The following is a 20,483-nucleotide window of genomic DNA, read 5'->3' as shown; positions in this document are numbered from 1 at the left end:
CTACAGGGAGAGAGAAGAAGAGAACTACTGATGAAGTGTTAGGAGAAAGCTACAGTGGCAAGAAGCGAGCTACAGAGAGAGAGAAGAGGAGAGCTACAGAGAGATGGGAGAATAGAGCTACAATGAGTGGGAAAGAAGAAAGAAGGTCAGAAGAAAGCTATAGGAGTGTCAGGAGAAAGCAACAGAGAGAGGGAAGAAGGGAGTTACAGAGGGAGGGGAAAGAGCTACAGAGAGGGGAGAAAAGAGCAACTGAGAGTGGGGGAGAAGAGAGCAACAGAAAGAGGGGAGGAGAGAACTACAGAGAGTGGGGGGGAGAATAGAGCTACAGAGAAAGAAGTGAAGAGGCCTATAGAGAGAGGGGAGAAAAGAGCTACAAAGTGACAGAGAGAATATTAAAACAGAAAGAGGATCATAAGAAAGGTACAGAGAGGAGAAAAGAGCTACAGAGAGAGAGAGGGGAGAAGAGAGATACAGAGAGAGGATCAGAAGAATGTCCACGGAGAGAGCTAAACAGAGAGATGCAAGAAGAGAGCAACAAAAGAGTGGAGAAGAGAGCTACAGAGGGAGAGAGAGGGGAAAAGAGAGCAACTGAAAGCTACAGTAAAGGGGAGAAGAGAGCTACTGAGACAGGGGAAAAGAGAACTAGAGAGAGAAGGGAGAAGCATGCTACAGAGAGAAAGAGGCAGAAGAGAGCTGCAAAAAGAGGGTCAGAAGAATACTACAGAGAGAGGGGAGAAAGAGTTAAATTGAGATGAGGAGAAGATAATAGCAGAAAGAGGATCAGAAGGAAGCTACAAAAAGAGGGGGTGAAGAAAGATGCAGAGAGTGGGGAGAGGAGAACAATAGAAAGTGGGGGAAATGAGAGTAACAGAAAGAGGGTTAGAAGAAAGCTACTGAGAGAGGGGAGAAGTGAGTTAGAGAGGGAGGAGAAGAAAGCTACCGAGAGAAGAAAACAAACGAAAGTGTGTTCCAATAAAGCTAGAGAGGAAGGAGAAGAGAGCTACAGAGAGTGGGGGAGAAGGGAGCAGCAAACTACAGAGTGAAGGGAGAAGAGAGCTACTGAGGAAGTGGAGAGGAGAGGTGGGGAGAAGAAAACTACAGTGATGGATGTTTTCTGTGAAGTAGATTTTATTTCTTTATTGCCCACCGGGGGGGGGGGGTTACACACAGAGGGGACAAACAAGGGCAGACAAAGGGATTAAGTCGATTACATTGACTCCAGTGTGTAACTAGTACTTATTTAAACGACCCCAAAAGGATGAAAGGTGAAGCCGACCTCAGTAGAATTCGAACTCAGAAAGTAATGGCAGACGAAATACCACGAGGCAGTTTGCCCAGCGTGCTAATGATTCTGCCAGCTTGCCACCCTTTAGATTGCGATGTTTGTTTTATTACCTCCGCCTTGGGTGGAGGCATAGTTTCTAGTCATGTTTGTTTATTTGTCTATCTGTGGACAAGATCTCTAAAGAACCACTGGATGGATTCAGATAAAACTTTCACGGATGTTTGGCCTTGTGACTGGCATGAACTGATTAGATTTTGGGATCAATCCTGTACCGGACAAGGATTCTGGATTATTTGTTATTTTTACTTTACATGGTTATGATCTTATGTTGACTTTCAAGTCTTTCTCAATTATCTCCCTTTAGGCTGTTTCCAAAGTTTTATCTTCGTTTCTCTATTATTAATTTTACTCACATCTCTATCTTAATAGAAACTGATGGATAAACAAATCAAACTACATAAACAAACAGCAGTAAAACCATTCAGAAATTAAATAACACTAACATATTTTTATAATATACTAGCAGAGATACCCGGCGTTGACCATCATCATCATCATCATCATCATCGTCGTTTAGCGTCCGTTCTCCATGCTAGCATGGGTTGGACGGTTCTACTGGGGTCTGTGAAGCCAGAAGGCTTCATCAGGCCCAGTCAAATCTGGCAGTGTTTCTACGGCTGGATGCCCTTCCTAACGCCAACCACTCCGTGAGTGTAGTGGGTGCTTTTTACATGCCACCCGCACAGGTGCCAGACAGAGCTGGCAAACGGCCACGAACGGATGGTGCTTTTTATGTGCCACCGGCACAAGGGCCAGGCGAGGCTGGCAACGGACACGAAACGGGGCGGTGCTGGCAACGGTCGCGAAACGGAAGGTTCTCTTACATGCCACCGGCACTGGTAACACATCTGCAATTTCCATTGATCGATTTCCATGAATTACACTTTTCTGTTATATTTTCTGTAATGAATTGGAATATCTTTGTTTCGAATTTCATCAAAATTGCAGATGAGTGTTATTTCCCTCTTTACACATCCTAAAGAAATTGTAATCATGATACATGTATCTCATACTACTGATTTTTATGCACATAAAAATTCCAGTCTTATTGAACCTGTCAAAAAGATTTTGCTCCTGAAAAATGGAGGTCATGGAGCTCAAAAATGTGGGAGTTAAGGCCCCTATTGGGGGTGAGTGTCTTAATGTCAACCAGAGAAGTTGAATTATTGAGAATCTTTTTAACTAGGATCTTATATCTATTGTTTGAATTTCTTTGAAATAGGAAATATATGTTCACTGGGTTTGTAAAAGAGAGCAAAGCTACAGGAAACCAAAAGACAAATGATCACAATAAGCAGTCAGCTACCCTACCCTAGTCGTTACCACTCCTAATGTAGGATTCCTCACCATCCAGGAGACAGGCACAGCCGTAAGATGCATTACGAATCTATAGTAATTGGAAGGGCGTGACCCAACTGAAATCAACATTAACAACTGTGTGACGTGAGGGCTAAAGGGAAATGAAAGTGTCACCTCTGGAGTTTGCAAATGAACACTATACTGATACGTAACTGGACAGAATAAATTTAAAATCTATAAATGTCTTTGAATAACCAGTCACTCATCTGGGAAGGCCTTGAAATCAATGTTACCATCTGGGGACTATGTGTGACCCAGTGATAATAAAAAGACTGAAAGGAGATCTACAATCAAATAACTTTACTCAACACCTTGCAACTGAATCTGTGGAGGCAAAGATGCCTCTCATTTACTTGACAATTTATGCAGCACTTTGCAGAAATCACAATGTAAGTGTATGGTAAAGCAAACTGTTACACTGTTGTACCATTGAATTACAAATAATGCTCATCTTTTATGCTCAGGTAACCTACAGCTTCAAAGAGCGCAACTGTATTCGCTTTTTGCTTAGATAAAATGACTAAATTGTGGGTGTTAAGTCCACATAGAGGGGTCTTTCTAACTTGTAAGAAGATGAAATTTTATAAATATTACTTCAGACTGTGCACAAGTCACCTGAATCAATTCCTCCAGGTCCATTGTGAGTCGAACAACATTGTGACTGATGAACAATGCTGATAGAAAGAAAGGAGTGTGGGGATGTGCTAAACTACTTTTAATAAACAAAGCCGTCCTGTCTGAAGTAAGAAAACAACGCAGAAATCTTGTGACAGTATGGCTTGTCTATAAGAAGGCATTCGACTCTATCCCTCATTCATGGCTGTTGAAGTGCCTACACCTGGCAAAGGTACCTTCCACTCTAATTGTGAGTCTCTGTAGAGAGACTCACAAAGACATGGACAACAGTTCTCACCCTTCCAACAGAGAACACAATAATTGTTTCTGATAGTAAAGGCATTTCAAAGGGAATATTCCAGGGAGATGGTCTTTCTGTACTTCTTTTCCTTTTGCCACTGAATCCATAATCGTTCCTACTGCAGAAAACAAATGGCTACATGCTAGGATCTTCAACTGCTAGAAGTATCAATGAAACTCATAATTTCTTTGTAGACAACATCAAGATCTATGCTAAAAGCATTGACAATGCCAAAATACAAACTGGAATTAGTAACATTTTCAGCGGATATAGGCATGGAATTTGGCCAACAGAAATGTTTGTATTTGGTCATAGAACGAGGAAAGTCAGTCCCCCAAACCCCAAACCTGTGCATCAACAGTCTCTCTATCTCCCCCATTCCACACAAAGAATGTTACAAATACCTAGGGCACATATATGAAAGCACTGAGAATAAAAATAGTGTGACCTGAGAATGTTACACCAGACTTAGGACAATATGGTAGTCAGAACTCTCCTCTAGCAACAAAACAATATCCCACAATGCATTTGCAATACCAGTGCTGACCCCCAACATTTGGGATACTTGATTGGTCTGCAGAGGAAATCCACTCCATACATATTAAAACCTGCAAAACCCTGACACCAACTGGGAACTTCCAAAGAAACAGTGATGTGGACAGACTCTACCTAAGAAGAAATGAAGGTGGTGGAGGCCTGAAATCAGTGCAGACGGCCTTTGAGTGAAGACCACTACATCACATCATGCTTTGAAGGCTACGTGTTTGCAATCCAGGAAGAGGAGATTGCCCCAAAGTACCTGGTGAACAAGAGAGACAGTGATGCTCTTGTCATCCCAAAGTGCAACCGCATGTGTAGGCTATGTCATGTTTCAGTGGAAGACGTCATGCATGTGATTAGCAGCTGCCTTAAAATGTCTTCATGGTACTACTGTATTGTAGACTATATGTATGTACATAGCAGATAAGAGGTAGCCTTTGATCACTATTTGGTTCCTGTTGTGTCCACTACTCTGATTAGTTGGTGTTGGCACAATTATGTCTCTTACCTGATTGCACCAACTGCTGCATATTACTAAGATCACATGGGACAACCTTTCCCAAACCCTATTTTGAGCCTGCTACATTATATAAAAACTCAGTTTTTCCCTCAATACATGTCTTTAGTTCCTGACCTTTTAAGGTAAAGCCACTGACCACATAGACAGCCAGTTCCAGCGATGACACCAGACAACATGCTACCACAGCAGCTATGTTGAGGCTCACCAACTTCATCCAACAGCATTCTGCAACCTCGATCTCTGTCGCCACCATCATCCTAATGTCAACATCTCCACATACACAACTCAGCAAGCAACTCACCCAGGTTCCAAAACTTCTTTGTTTGTGAGTTACTTCACCATGGATCAACAGTGAAGATATAACCTGCAAGAACTCCTGTACCAAGTGACTCAGGTAGCAACAGCATCACAGCCACAACTTCACGTATGACATGTACCTGTCACCAGCTCAGCATCATGGCTGCAACTTCTTTATGCAGTATTTCAACTACCGTGTACTAACTATGAACTGGTATTATTTATCTTACTTGTGTCTATGAACATTCTCCTCATTTCTCTTTATAGACTCTTTCCCTGTCTTCTTCTTCATTGCCATCCTTATATGTTCTTAACACACACATATATCTATGCTTACACACACACACTTTGTTCTCATAATGGCCTGCCTATTATTCTGTATACATGATGCACACACAGACATACATATTAATATATCAATAAATCTTCCCTTAATCATTCTACTTGGTTGTGTCTCCTTTTTCTCTCTGGCAAATAATTGTACTAGTCCAATATATATTTATTGTAAGAGCTGTGTGATGTACTAAAGAGCCATTCTTGTTACCTCGCATCACACTGTCCTTACACTACTTCCCTATGCAGAATGATGTTGTTACTAAAACAATTTACAACACCATCCATAAAAAAGACTGTCCTGAAATAAACTTTGAAAACCCATATGCTATGGAATACATTCATAAGCACCAACCCAAGGAATACTGGTGGAATATTCCCATCAAAACTTCAGTCAAATGTAAGCGTAACAGACTGGATATTGTTGTTTGGGACAGAGGGGCAAAGGTATGTACCATCATAGAGGTCAGCTGCCCTGCAGATATAAATATCTCTTTGAAAATCAAAGAAAAAGAAGATATCCATGGACAACTGCTTCGAAACCTCCAGCTTCTATATCCAGACTATGAATTCATATTCATACCAATAATAATTGGAGCACTAGGTTTCGTTAGTAAATGCTTAAGGGTGAATCAGGACGAATTGGGATTTTCAGAAAGAGAAAGTAACCATCTAATTTGTACATTACAAGTGCAATCTGCAAGTGGAACAGTAAAAACATGCAAGACTTTTCTCAAGTTCCAAATGTGAATTTGTCGGTGTTAACCACATCCCAAAGATGTAGTCTTGTATCTTTGTTCAAAACTGGCTGCCTCATCAATGGAAGATTTATAATAATTAAAAAACAGAAGAGACACACACATATATATATATATATATATATATATATATATATATAATAAATATTAGGGAATAAATCCAAATTTACAGGGAAAAAATCAGATTTAGGATTAAATCCAATTTTATAGTAAAATATTATAAAATATTATTAGAGACAAAACCACTATTTTGCAAAACAAACAAGGAAAGACTTAATCAATACATAAAATTTTAATAAATAGTCAAAAAAACCGCCACTACAATCGTTTCTTGTCTTGATCGACAATCTTCAGGTGGACTTCCAATCTAAAAAATCAATATTTTAAAATATAAAAATAATAATTTTAAAATAATTAAAGTATGAATGAAAAAATATAAGTATATAATCCATATATAACCTATATATAATCCATATATAATCAATATATAAACAATATATAAACTAAAAAAACCTATCAACAATTAAATATAAAATATAAAATATAAGATATAAAATATAAAACAAAACAAAAAAAATAATAAAATATAATAATAAACTATATATACACCCATACACATATACCTAATTATATATAACCATATCTAACTACATACACTAAATCACACACCTATATATATATCCCTATACATACACATAAAAACGTCTAGGCAACTATAAATAAATAAAATAGCCAAATACTTCAACACAATACTTATTCATACTCCCACACACACACACATACAACCCACATTCACGCTCTAGAAAACGGACATCACTCAAAACTATGAACGGAGAAATGGAATAAATGGAATTAAAAATTATATTCACTTGGTAAAACGAACACTACTTAAAAATTATGAATGAAACAATGCAATAAAACAACAGACATCGCAAATAGACACAAATTACTACGAATTCCTTAACAAACCTACCATGATAAACCAAAACTCATAAAAACATATAATGATAAAATCTCCCTTTACTAAACTCTATAACAAACCTATATAGCAATCCCCCTAACCTAAACATTCACACACAAATACACACACGTAAACCACACACCCACGACATATACAAATACCCACACCACTTACACATACCAATACATACATATAAACCTCAACATATACTCCAAAAACCCACTCAACCCCACACAGACAAATAAACACAAAAATTATAAATGGATTCTTTTATAAAACTACCATGATAAGCTAAAACTCACAAAACAGAAATGATAAAACCTCCCTTTACTAAACACTATAACATACTTATATAGCAATTCCTTTAACCTATACATTCACACACAAAAACACACGTAAACCACACACCCATAACAAATACAAACACCCACCCCACTCACACACACCCACAAGTACATATAAGCCTCAACATATACACCAAACAAAATTACTTTACCAAGGAACTTAACATATGTATAAAAAGTATAACCGCTCTGGAAACGAACATCTCTAAATTAATGAATGGAGAAATGGAATAAATGGAATTAAAAATAATATTCACGTGGCAAAACGAACACCACTCAAAAATTATGAATGAAACAATGTAATAAAACAACCAACATCGAAAATAGACAAATTACTACGAATTCCCTAAAAAAACCATGATAAACCAAAACTCTTAAAAACATATAACGATAAAATCTCCCTTTGCTAAACCCTATAACAAACTTATATAGCAATCCCCCTAACCTAAACATTCACACACAAATACACACACGTAAACCACAGACCCACGACTTATACACATACCTATACTAACTTATAAACCTCCATATACACCAAAACCCACTCCCTCCCACACAGACAAATTAACACATACATCCCAAAACCTAAATAACAAACCCATATACACATTCACACACAAACACACACACACGCAAAACACACACACACAACAGATACATATACTCCCTCACATATACGCATATACATACTCACTAAACTCGATATATACAACAATATTTACACACCCACACTCATACAGATAAATAAATTATACAACTAAAAACTCGCACACAATCTCATATACATAAACACTCCTATGAAAACAACATTAAATACATCGTAATTAACCAGAATATCAAAAATAACAATATGACATAAGGATAAATAAAATACATACTTACAATTCAGTGTCAAATTATGAAGTGAAAATATACTAGCATTATGACCCGTCGTTGCTGGGTTATAGTACTAGTGCATGTATATATGTGTATATATATCTGTACATATTACATGTACATCTATATATATACATCTACACATAAAATACAAAATATAAAGTTATATCTTGATATCGCTAGTGATAACAATACTCAAAATATATAACAAACTGGATCTTGCAATTTCGATCAATTGTATCTTTTCCTCCCTCTTGTATAGAAGTGTGGCTACAATCCAGCCTACCTCTACTTCTGAGGGGACACTTTAAATTTTTATCTGGGATGTAGGACGTCCCAGATATAAAGGTGAAAATAAAATATTTCCACTTTGCAAGGTTCGAGTCGAGTACTCCCTTGCATGCTCTGTTGACTTGAACCTTGCTTCTATTGTGGCGATTTACCGCGACTATCTTTCATAGTCGCACCAAGACACTTTTCGATGGTGCTTTCCTCCAGGTGTTCAAATCTTTTTTTTCTCTACATTGTATACGTTATAGACAATAGTCTTTTCTTTAATTTAATTTTTTATTTTGTCTGGTGGTGTTATCCTAGATTCACCGTCTTTGTCGGTAATCAATCCGAAATAGGTTTGTATTTCTTCCATTTTAATTTTAATGATTTCGCGCCCGCTGACGGCTGCAGCGAAATTCCTTTTTGGACTTTCTTCTATCGAAGGCATTCTAACGAAAATGCTTCTGTGTAAACGGTGAAAATATTGTCAATTTCCCCAAATGGGGATACAATTCAATTTTTAAACAATAACCAAAGCTCCTTCTCCCAAAGGGGGAGGGTTACAGTTTACAATTATTTAACAAATGCAACACAACAACGTTTCCCTTACGAGGAACCAACAAACGTGATAACAATAATTAAACAGTAATAATAATAACAACAGTACGCAGTTGAAGCTATAGTCCTTTATGTATAATAGTCCATCTGGACTATTCCATTTCTGCATGCTAATTTTATTTTCAATTTATTCCCATTCATGTGAAACCACTTATTCAAGTTCAAGTCATTGATGCAATTTTATACCAATTGCTATTTTTACTTTTGTTATGTTACGATTATATTATACTTTAGTTTGATTTTAATTATTACTTACTACATATAATTCAATTGTTATTATTATTTTTATTGTTAAAGTGAAAGCATCTGACATAAAATAGAGAAATATTTTTGTTTTACTTTTAACACGTAATACTGAAATAGTGGAGAAGATATGATATTGCTATGGGCTCGCTCTAGGCAAGAAGTTGAACATGTTTTTTGCCCATGAAACTACATAGGCCCCAAGTAAGGCATGTGTAAAATTTGAATGAAATTGTTTGTGTAGTTCTCAAGTTTTAGGGAAACACACAGACGGACGGACAGACAGACAGACAGACACACATTCTCAGTTTTATATATATAGAGATATACATGTACATAATCATACATACATACAAAGTGATAGAATAATGTGATCCCTAAAGATCTTAACACAGGAAGTTACGAAAGCATGCTTGCAACTTGTATAGGTGACAAAAGGGGGATAACATATGATGAACAAAGTTTATTATCTGACATATTATACACTTTGCCCCATATCAAAATAAATGGAAATTTGAATGCGATAACTCTTGCTAAACCATGTGGTGTATAGTGGTGCTCATCGTACTGAAGTTACCATCTAACTATATACACAGATATATATTAAGAAAAAGGAAGTAGTCAGAATACTGGATAATTATTTATTTAGGGCTTTCATATTTTTTTGAGATATTTATCAAGAATCATTTAGTTACAGAAAATTCATGGTTTTATACATATGAGGGTTTGTTAAAAAAATCTGGAGTTGAATTGCAAAGAGAAAGTTCTTTTTATTTTGAATCTATGTATGTGTGTATAAGTTTTTGTGGTGAATTTTTGGAGGCTTGGTTAGACAGATAAAAAGAGCAAAAGAAATAAAGAAATGAAAAGATAAGAAGGAAGAAAGAAAAAGAGAAAGACAACTTTCCTTTCATTTTTTTCTGGGTAATAACCAAAATTCTGACTACTTCCTTGTTCTTAATACATAAAATCTATACACCACTTCAAACAGTATATATATATATATTGTAGTTTCAGCTCAGAGCTGTGGCCCTGCCATTTTGCTACACTGTTATTATTGAGAGCTTCCTCTAATATGTGGCATTTGGTGACTAAGAGAGTTTGATATTGCTGCCCTCATTTGTACCTCTTGCCACGAGATAGGTTTCTTTGGGACTCTCAACAGGAAGAGATCCAGTTTTCATTTGAAAACGCCTACATTCACTTTGTGTTGGTCCCTCAGGTTCTTTCAGAGAATAATAAAAAGCTGTGGGCCCTTGAAACCCAGGCTTTTGCAGAAGCTGGTCCTGAAGCGTGATGGCATTGCTGGGATCTTTGGCACTGTGCAGCGTCGTCCCGTTCTGGCATTGGTGTAGCTGTCAATGCCAAAATTTGGCACAATTCCTTCCAGGATCTTCCAGACATATATTACTGCATACCTCTCCCGTCTTCTCTCCAGGGATTAGAGTCTTAGCTGTTTCAACCTTTCCCAGTAGCTGAGCTGTTGCAAAGAGACGATCTTCTTTGTGAATCTTCTCTGGATTGCTTCAAGGTCCGCTGTTAATTTTACACTGTTGGGTGACGATTGCTGGGAGCAGTTGTCCAGGTAGCTGAGGATAAATGTGTACACACACACACACTCACACACACACACAAACACACACACATATATATATACATATACATATATATATACATACATGCATACATACATACATACATACATTTATATACACACACACACACACACACACACACACACATATATATATATATATATATATATATATATATATCTGAGGCCATCATCATCATCATAATCTTTTAACATCTGTTTTCCATGCCAGAAATGGGTTGGATGGTTTGATGTCAGTGCTCTAATGTCTGCTTTGGTAGGAGTTCATCACCACACCCACTAGCACCACCACCATCACAACCATTATCTCACCAACACCCCCACTACAACTATTACTAGACTACAGTGCTGTGTTTTATATTTCAATATTTGTTGTCTAAACCCCAAAATTAGTCAAAATATTCCTGCATTGTTTTTTTTTTAAACTTTCAACAGAAAGGGTTCATAATTTTATTTTAATTCTGAAATATTTGATTTCTGTTTGAACTTTAGAACCAATCCCAGATACATGGTCACCAATGGAAGATGGGGAATTAATTAAAATTGTTCCAGTCAAAAATGGACCAGAATATGATGACATCCAGGCCACTTTCAGTCGGAATTTGCCTTCCTATCGTATAATCAAAGTTTGTATTTTCTACTTCTATTTATTGTTTGTATAAAAGATTTAAATCTCATTACATCAACCTATTTTGGATGGCTTATTGTCATCATCATCATCATCATTGTTAGCATAGGTTGGCTGGTTTGACAAGAGTTAGCCAGCTTGAGGGCTCTCCAGGCTCCATTTGTCTGTTTTGGCATTGTTTCTATAGTTAGATGCCTTTTCTAATGACAACCACTTTACATGGCACCAGCACACATGAGCCTGCAAGATTAGGATCTCGCAGCTGAGAAAGGGATGTAGAAGATGTGCCTGTACGCATAGTTGGCCATGATATTACTTAGCTCAGCAAACTGTCAAAGTCTTGGTTCCTTGTCATCTCTGTGAGGCCCAACGTCTGAAAATCCTTTCTCACCACTTCATCACAGCCCAAGTCTCACTGCCATGTCGCATAGCTATTCATACACAGGCATCATGCAACCTGCCTTTATTCTGAGGGAAAGGCCCTTTGTTACAAACAAAGTTTGAAATATTAGGTTTAGCTCTGAGCTTTGGCCAACCCATTTTTATTCTAGCCACTACACAACATTTGGTATCAAATAAAACCAAAAGCAGATAAGGTTGGTGGATTTCACCACAAACGTTATTTCCTTGTCAAAGAAGTGAACTGATTGTTTTTTCATAAATGTATTTTCCTTTTCTACAGATTGAGAGAATTCAAAATAAAACATTGTACCAGGGATACCAAGCATTGAAAAGAAAATTTGAGGTAGAAAATCCAAACATTACAAATGAAGTTGATGGCCTTTGGCATGGTACTGCTGAAGGATCTATTGATGGAATAAATAAATCAGGATTCAACCGTAGCTATTGTGGTAAAAACGGTAAGTATATTATAATCAACATCATCATCATCATCTACCCACCCTTCCTATTGTCCTGAGCTGGACAGTCACTCTCCACATTGATTGCTGTTTAGAATCCTTTCTCACACAGAGAGGACAGAGGAAGACCAAAGGTCTCGGTCGTTAGTCATTACCTCTGTGAGGCCCAAAGTTCGAAGATCATGCTTCACCACCTCATCTTATGTCTTCTTGGGTCTACCTCTACCACAGGTTCCCTCCACAGTTAGAGTTTGCCACTTTTTTACACAGCTGTTCTTGTCCAAACGCATCACATGACCATACCAGCACAGTCGTCTCTCTTGTACACCACATCTGATTCCTCTTATGCCCAACTTTTCCCTCAAGATACTTACACTCTGTCGAACATGCACACTGATATTGCACATCCAACGGATCATGCTAGCTTCATTTCTTTCAAGCCTACACATGTCCTCAGCTGTCACAGCCCATGTTTTACTGCCATGCAGCACAGCTGTTTGCATACAGGCATCAATCTGCCTTTCACTCTGAGAGAGAGAGAGGCCCTTTGTTGTCAGCAGATGTAGGAGCTCTATGAACTTTGCTCAGCCTATTCTTATTCTCACAACTATGCTCTCAGAGCATCCAACTCCGCTACTGACTTGGTCACCTAGGTAACGGAAGTTATCAACTTCTTCTAGCTTCCCCCACTGGCATGTGATGGAGTCTATTTTCTGTATATTTTTAGTGTTTATTGTACTTTTCCACTTTTCACACACAAAAGATATTTTCTCTGTTTTAATCATTCTCTGATATTGCTGCACCTTTTATGAGTCCATAGCTTACACTCTGTACATCTTATGGAATTTCTACCTATGCCTCTTCTATGGATAGAGCAGGGCTATCAACCAGAAAAAAATTGTAATTTGTCTGCTCCCCTACTTACTAAGACTTTAGTTTTGCTAAGTTAATTTGATTCTAGTCCTTGTTTCCACACCTGAAATTTCTTCTCTAGTTCTGGTAGTGATTCAGCTATAAGAGCAAGGTCATCAGTATAGAGGAGATCCCAGGGGCAGCCTGTCTTAAATTCTTCTGTTATTGCCTGGAGGACTATGATGTGCAAACGGGGGCTGAGGACTGATCCTTGATGAACTCCAACTTGTTGTCTGAATTCCTTGTTATATTTATTGCTAACTTTCATCTTACTGACAGTTTCACTGTACATGGCTTGTACAGCTCTCACCAACCACTTATCTGCCCTGAGCTCCCTCATTGACCACCAGATAAGGAAGCAGACAAAATCCAGGTACAGAAGTTTAATTTTGATTAAATACTTCTGCAGTTGCCTAACCAGGAATATGGCATCAGTCGTGATCTTTCCTGGCACAAATCCAAACTGCATTTCATCTATGCTAACTCTCTTCCTGATTAATTGAGGTGTGACACTTTCTGTGACTTTCACCATTTGATCCAGCAATCCGATGCCTCTGTAATTATTTGTGTCTAAGGCATGTTCCACAATTGACAGCTCTAGTGAAATGCTTAGATTTATCTTTTAAATACCCAGCAAAAGGCTGCAGCAGGTTGAATCTTATGAGCTGTATTATGACCAATCAGCATGTGGCTTCAATGTCACAGTTTGGTGGGTGCACCAACTACATTCTAATAGTATTTTGACCTATCAGTATGTGGCTTAGATGTCACAGCTTGGTAGGTACATCAAAGATTCTTTACTTTGACTGCACCTAAAGGAATAATTGTTTGGCTATATTTTGGAATGTTGTAAACAACATTCTTGTTTTCATTGAATTCTTTTGTTATTATTCCAGAAATATTTACATTTCAATTTAGTCTATGGTCATATGCTCAGTGCTACTACCATCCTAATCATCACCTTTTTTTTTTTGTTGTTGTTAGAGGTGGTAGTGGTGGTATCAGTGGCTGCAGCAGTACTATTTATTATTATTATCAGCATCATCATTATAATTATCACCATTACTATAACTGTCCATTTAAAACAGGTTCGAATTTATCAATAGAATTCTTTTCTCTGACTTTTCTCTCAAGTTTACTTGTGTTGTATAGTTTACAGAATGGAAATATTATAAACATTTTCTACTTACATGTTGCCACTTGGTTGTTTAAAGGGATCTGATCAACATATGTCTCTTGGTAGATAAAGCAATTAAAGACATGAAGACAGGGAAAGCCCCCCCCCCAGCCCTTCAGGAATCACTGCAGAGATGCTTCAAACATCTGGTGGTGTAGGTTATGGTCTAGTCACCCATATAGTCAATCAGTTGGTCCATGAAGGAGCCATACCCAATGACTGGTGTAGCAGCACTATAGTCAACTGCTACAAAGGTAAAGGTGACATATTACATAGGAATAATAAGGCGGCGAGCTGGCAGAAACGTTAGCACGCCGGGCAAAATGCGTAGCCATATTTCGTCTGCTGCTACATTCTGAGTTCAAATTCCGCCAAGGTCGACTTTGCCTTTCATCCTTTCGGGGTCGATAAATTAAGTACCAGTTAAGCACTGGGGTCGATATAATCGTCTTAATCCATTTATCTGTCCTTGTTTGTTCCCTCTGTGTTTAGCCCCTTGTGGGTAATAAAGAAACCATTAAATAGGAATAATTACAGAAGTATCAAATTGTTGGTTCAAGTGATGAAAGTTGAGGAAAGAGTTATAACCCAACTAATCAGGGAGAGAGTTAGTCTAGATGAGATGCAGTTTGGCTTTGTGCAAGGTAGAAGCACCACTGATGCTAAATTTCTGGTAAGGCAACTGCAGGAGAAATACCTAGCCAAATACCTCTGTACTTGGCTTTTGTTGACTTGGAGAAAGCCTTTGACAGAGTCCCCCGATCTGTTATCTGGTGGTCAATGCAGAAACTAGGAATAGATGAGTGGTTGGTGAGAGTTGTATAAACCACGTACAGAGATGCTACCAGTAAGGTGAAGGTGGGCAACGAGTACAGTGAAGAATTCAGGGTAGAAGTAGGGGTTTACCAAGGATTTATCCTAAGCTTTCTCTTGTTCCTCATAGTCCTCCAGACAATATCAGAGGAATTAAACACAGGCTGTCCCTGGTAACTCCTCTATGCCGATGACCTTGCTCTTATAGCTGAATCACTACCAGAACTACAGAAGTTCCAGGTATAGAAGCAAGATCTAGAATCAAAGGGCCATAAGAGTTAATCTAACCTTTGGACACATAAAAGGTGCAGCAATATCAGAGGAAGGTTAACAGGTAAAACAGCTTTTGTATGTGGAAGATGCACTCGTACAATAAACACTGAAAACGTACAGAAAATAGACTCCATCAATTGCCATGGAAGTAAGCTAGAGGTAGTAGATTGCTTCTGTTACCTAGGTAACCAAGTTAGTAGCAAAGATGGATGCTCTGAGAATAACATTAAGATGGGCAAAGTTCAGACAGCTCCTATCCGTGCTCACAACAAAAGGCCTCTCCCTCACAGTGAAAGGCAGATTGTATGATGCCAGTGTATGAACAGCTATGCTACATGGCAGTGAAACATGGGCTGTGACACCCAAGGAAATGTGTAGGCTTGATGACATTGCACTGGATGTGCAAAGTCAGTGTGCATGTTCGACAGTATGTAAACATCTTGAGAGAAAAGTTAGGCATAAGAGGCATCAGATGTGATGTACAAGAGAGATGAATGCACTGGTATGGTCATGTGATGTGTTTGGACGAGGACAGCCATGTAAAGAAGTGCTGATCTCTGTGGTAGAGGTAGACCCCAAGATGACATGGGATGAGATAGTGAAGCATGATCTTCAAACTTTGGGCCTTACAGAAGCAATGACTAGTGACTGAGAGCTTTGGCAAAAGGCTGTGTTTGAGAAGACCTGTCAAGCCAAGTGAAATCAGTTGTGGCTGATGCTGGTGTCATTTAATTGGCACCCATGCTAGTGGCACACAAAGAGCACCTTTTGAGTGTTGGGCCTCACAGAGGCAGTGATGAAGACCTTTGTCCTTATGATGTGCTTGAGAAGAAGAATCATCAAGCCAAGTGAAATCGCAGTTGTGGCAGATACTGATACCATGCAAATGGCACCCATGCTGGTGGCACAAAAGCACCTTCCAAGTGTTGGGCCTTACAGAGGCAATGACTGACACCTTTGGCATTATGTTGCACTTGAGAAGAAGACCCATCAAGCCAGATAAAACCACAGTCGTGGCAGATACTGGTGTCATGTAAATTGCACCCGTGTTGATGACTTGAAAAAACACCCATTACACTTTCGGAGTAGTTAGTGTTAGGAAGGGTGTCCAGCAGTAAAAACCATGCCAAATCAGACTGGAGTCTGGTGCAGCCTTCCACCATGCCAGCCCTGGTCAAACCATCTGACTCATGCCAGCATGGACAACGGACATTAAATGATGACGATGATGTTGATGAATTTGGACATTTTGAGCCTACACTCTTCAACAGAAAGGAATAAGAGAAAATAACCAAAAACTGAATATTCAGTGTTACTACTGTTTTAACCCTAGGTAGATCTGCCAGCTGGTTATAAGTGCAGCCTGTACCCTGTATATAACTTTACTTGTAGTTACTACTCTCACCCTTTATTGAGATTTTACAACTAGCTACTTTGCTTATATATTTATCTTTTTTTTCTTTCTTTATTTTTAGCCACCGCATTTGGGAATGGAGTTTATTTTGCCAGACGCATCCGTTATTCTGCAAATGATAAATATTCTGTTCCTGACGCTAACAAAACAAAGAGAATATACAAATGCAGTGTTCTTGTGGGAAGAATGATGCAAGGACACCGGAGATTAAAAGTTTTACAGGATTCTTACAATTCTGCTGTTGATGATATTCAAAGACCCAGGATTTATGTTGTTTTCCATGACTTTCAGGCATATCCTAATTATTTGATTACATTCTCTGTTTGAAAATGAAGTCTTTCGTAACACTAAAACTATTCAAATTTGTATACGCTGAAACTATGCAGACTTGTCACACTAAAACTACATGTAATCAACAGTATCTGACCTTGATTGTTTTTGCACAAAATAATTATGTGTGAGCAAAATCCATATGGTTAAGTAACCATGTCCTTCATGAGCATGTGCAAAAACTTTCATGCCTGCAGTGACACATTGAGTACAGACGTGGAGAGTGTGCTGTGTGACTTTCCTTTTTTGAGTGAAGATAACTGAGAGCATTGAGCAAAGATACTCAATCAAATTCTGCCCAAAACTTGGTGATACGCCAGCCCAAACTATCGAGAAGATTCAGGTGTTTGGAGATGATGCCAGGGGGAAAACACAAATGAAGGAATGGTTCAGCCAGTTCAAAGATGGCTGCACCTCAGTGGACAGTGAGCCATGAATATGCACCACAAGGTCAGACAATTAACAAAGAATACTACGTGGGTATTCTTCATCACCTTTGTGAAACTGTGTGACAAAAACAACCCGACCTGTGGGCAGCAAAGAACTGACAACTCCAACATGACAATGCACCCACTCCTTCTACCTACATCGTCCAAGCATCAAGCAAAACACACCACTTGTTCATCAGGCTTCCTACTTCCCAGACTTGGCTCTGTGTGACTTTTCGCTGTTCCCAAAGCTCAAAATAACATTCAAAGAGGGAAGATTTGAGTCAACAGAAGACATTAAACAAAATTCAACATCACAGCTCTACGGAATCCTCAAAAGTGGTTTCCAGAAATGTTTCCGGCAGTAGCAGGAACACTGGCTGAAGTATGTAGACTCCCAAGGCAAATACTTTGAAGGGGACGAAATCAAAATGGTGAATCTTTTAATAATACTTATTTTTTGGATATTTTTTGACTACACCTCATATTCAGATTTTTAACACTAAAACTATTCAAATTTGTAATGGCTCAGTGGTTAGAACATTGGGCTCCCAAACACGAGGTAGTGAGTTCAATTCCTGGTCTGGGCTGTGTGTTGTATTCTTCAGCAAAACATTTTATTTCATGTTGCTCCACTCCACTCAGCTGTAGAAATGAGTTGCAATGTCACTGGTGCCAAGCTGTGTCAACCTTTGCTTTTCTCTTGGATAACATTAGTGACATGGAAGAGGGAGGCTGGTACTGATGGGTGACTGCTGGTCTTTCGTAAGCAGTTTTGTTCAGATTTGTGCATTGGAGGAGAACTTTCTAAGTGCAGTCCCATGGTCATTTATGAGCAAAGGGGGTCAAATTTGTAACACTAAAACTATTGAACATAAAATTTTGTGAATTATTTGCACTGTATCATCATGTTATGTTAACATTTTCGATCTTTTCTTTTTTACATCAGAAATAATTATTGCTTAAAATAAAATAAAGGCTGCAAGTTCAAATCTTGTTAAAACTTAATATTCTATATTGTATTTAAAAAAATAAAACATAAACTTATTTATGGCATGGTAGACATTGCCCTCTGATTTTGGAAATGTGATTTTAAGATGAAAAAATTCTTCCTTCTTACCAAAGCCTTGTTCACATGATCAGACAGAGCCCATCTGGTACACATTAAATGCTTATCAGACACAATTGGTGAAAAAACCAGTGGAGTATTCATGCTTACCATTTTTGAGTAAAATTACCAGATAACAGCCACCCTCTTAGTGGTTTAATACTGGGTATTATTAGGATACAGAACACTATTGTCATTACTTTCACCATCTTTCTTGGAATTCTCAACTAGTATCATGGAAAATGTAGGGTAATTCTCAAAGTGTTTTTTTACAGAATAGTCTAACTTCCATGTTGCAAAAATTGCTTGCCCTTCGTGATCTTGTATGATGGGGGTGAGGTCATCCCAGATTAGTGACCCCAGGAACATCATCATATGTAGAGCCAACCAGGTTCATTAGTACTCCCCACCCCCATTGCTGGTGGTCCTGTGCCAGCCCTACTGTACATCTTCCAAGGTAACATTGAGTCACTGGAGATTTTCTTTAGCCATATTCAGCTATTTGGTACAGGGTCTGCCACAGACCTTTCCAGCCTGCAGCTCTTGCATTGAATGGGAGTTAAACTTTGGTAGGATGATCTAATAGGAGATGGAGGACATGCCTGTACAGTGCATGCAAGTCTTTGTTGGAAACATGCAGGTAACATCTGGTGTTCTCATTGGTTCTCAGGGTTCTGCTTCTGAAGCCATCAATCCTCTTTGCCAAAGTCTTCAAGAGGGGCCTCATTTCTGCTCCACAGAGGAGAATGGAGAGGACAGATGCATTGTAGATGTGGAGCTTTGTCTTCTGGGAAATAGAGCAGTAGCACAGGAGGGGGCTTCTATAGGGAGTACATGACCCCAGTGGCAAGCCCACATCTGCAGTTAATCTCCAGTGTCAGATCTCCATTGTTGGTGACTGTAGAACCCAGGTATATGAAGGAGCTAACAAACTCCATGGCATCAGGCCCGGTGTAGAGTGGGGGAGGATCCAGGCCATCTCTGACATGCATCAGCTTGGTCTTCACTCAACTCACGTGAAGTCCAAGCCTTGTTGATTCATCTCTGTAATTGGTCAGTGTGTCCCTGAGCTGGTCAACTGAGTTGTTGAATAGGATGGTATCATCCACATACTTCAAGTAATGCGAGAGACCCACTCACAGACCTTGATCATCAGATAAATAATGATACAGTCAAAGAAGTTGAGAGTGACCATGCTGTCCTCTTTGCAAGTCAGAGTCTTTCACATTCACCCACATGCATCTCTCCGAACTGCAATAGAGCCATTGGAACAGGGCGGTGATCTTGAGAAGTGTACCAACAAGCTTGAGAATTTTCCAGTGGAATATGTGGTTGATGATGGTGATGTAGAGGTGGCAAATCTTTGCAGAACTACCAAGATCTTTCAATGATGAGACAAAGGCAAAAGTACAGTAGGGGGTAAATCGATTTGGCATGAATCTGGCTTGATGTAGGCAGAATCTACTTCTAATGGCAGGACAAGCATGGCTGAGAAGGATCCTGGTGAAGAGCTTGCTTGAGATGGAGAAGAGAGTGATGACT

At 38.7% G+C, this 20,483-nt stretch overlaps 1 protein-coding gene across 1 annotated transcript in view; it reads left to right on the top strand.

The window, feature by feature from the left end:
- Positions 1 to 18,140, top strand: part of LOC115229862 (protein mono-ADP-ribosyltransferase PARP14-like) — an 82,948-nt gene extending 64,808 nt beyond the window's left edge. The window contains exons 11-13 of the mRNA XM_036499360.1: positions 11,491 to 11,624; positions 12,309 to 12,486; positions 17,137 to 18,140. Coding sequence (XP_036355253.1) covers positions 11,491 to 11,624; positions 12,309 to 12,486; positions 17,137 to 17,402 — 578 coding nt within the window. The 3' untranslated portion in view covers positions 17,403 to 18,140. The remainder of the gene's footprint in view (positions 1 to 11,490; positions 11,625 to 12,308; positions 12,487 to 17,136) is intronic.
- The last annotated feature ends 2,343 nt before the right edge of the window (positions 18,141 to 20,483 follow it).

Source organism: Octopus sinensis, unplaced genomic scaffold (assembly GCF_006345805.1).
Source record: "Octopus sinensis unplaced genomic scaffold, ASM634580v1 Contig13721, whole genome shotgun sequence".
Classification (NCBI taxonomy): domain Eukaryota; kingdom Metazoa; phylum Mollusca; class Cephalopoda; order Octopoda; family Octopodidae; genus Octopus; species Octopus sinensis.
This window is presented reverse-complemented; position numbering and strand designations above follow the sequence as displayed.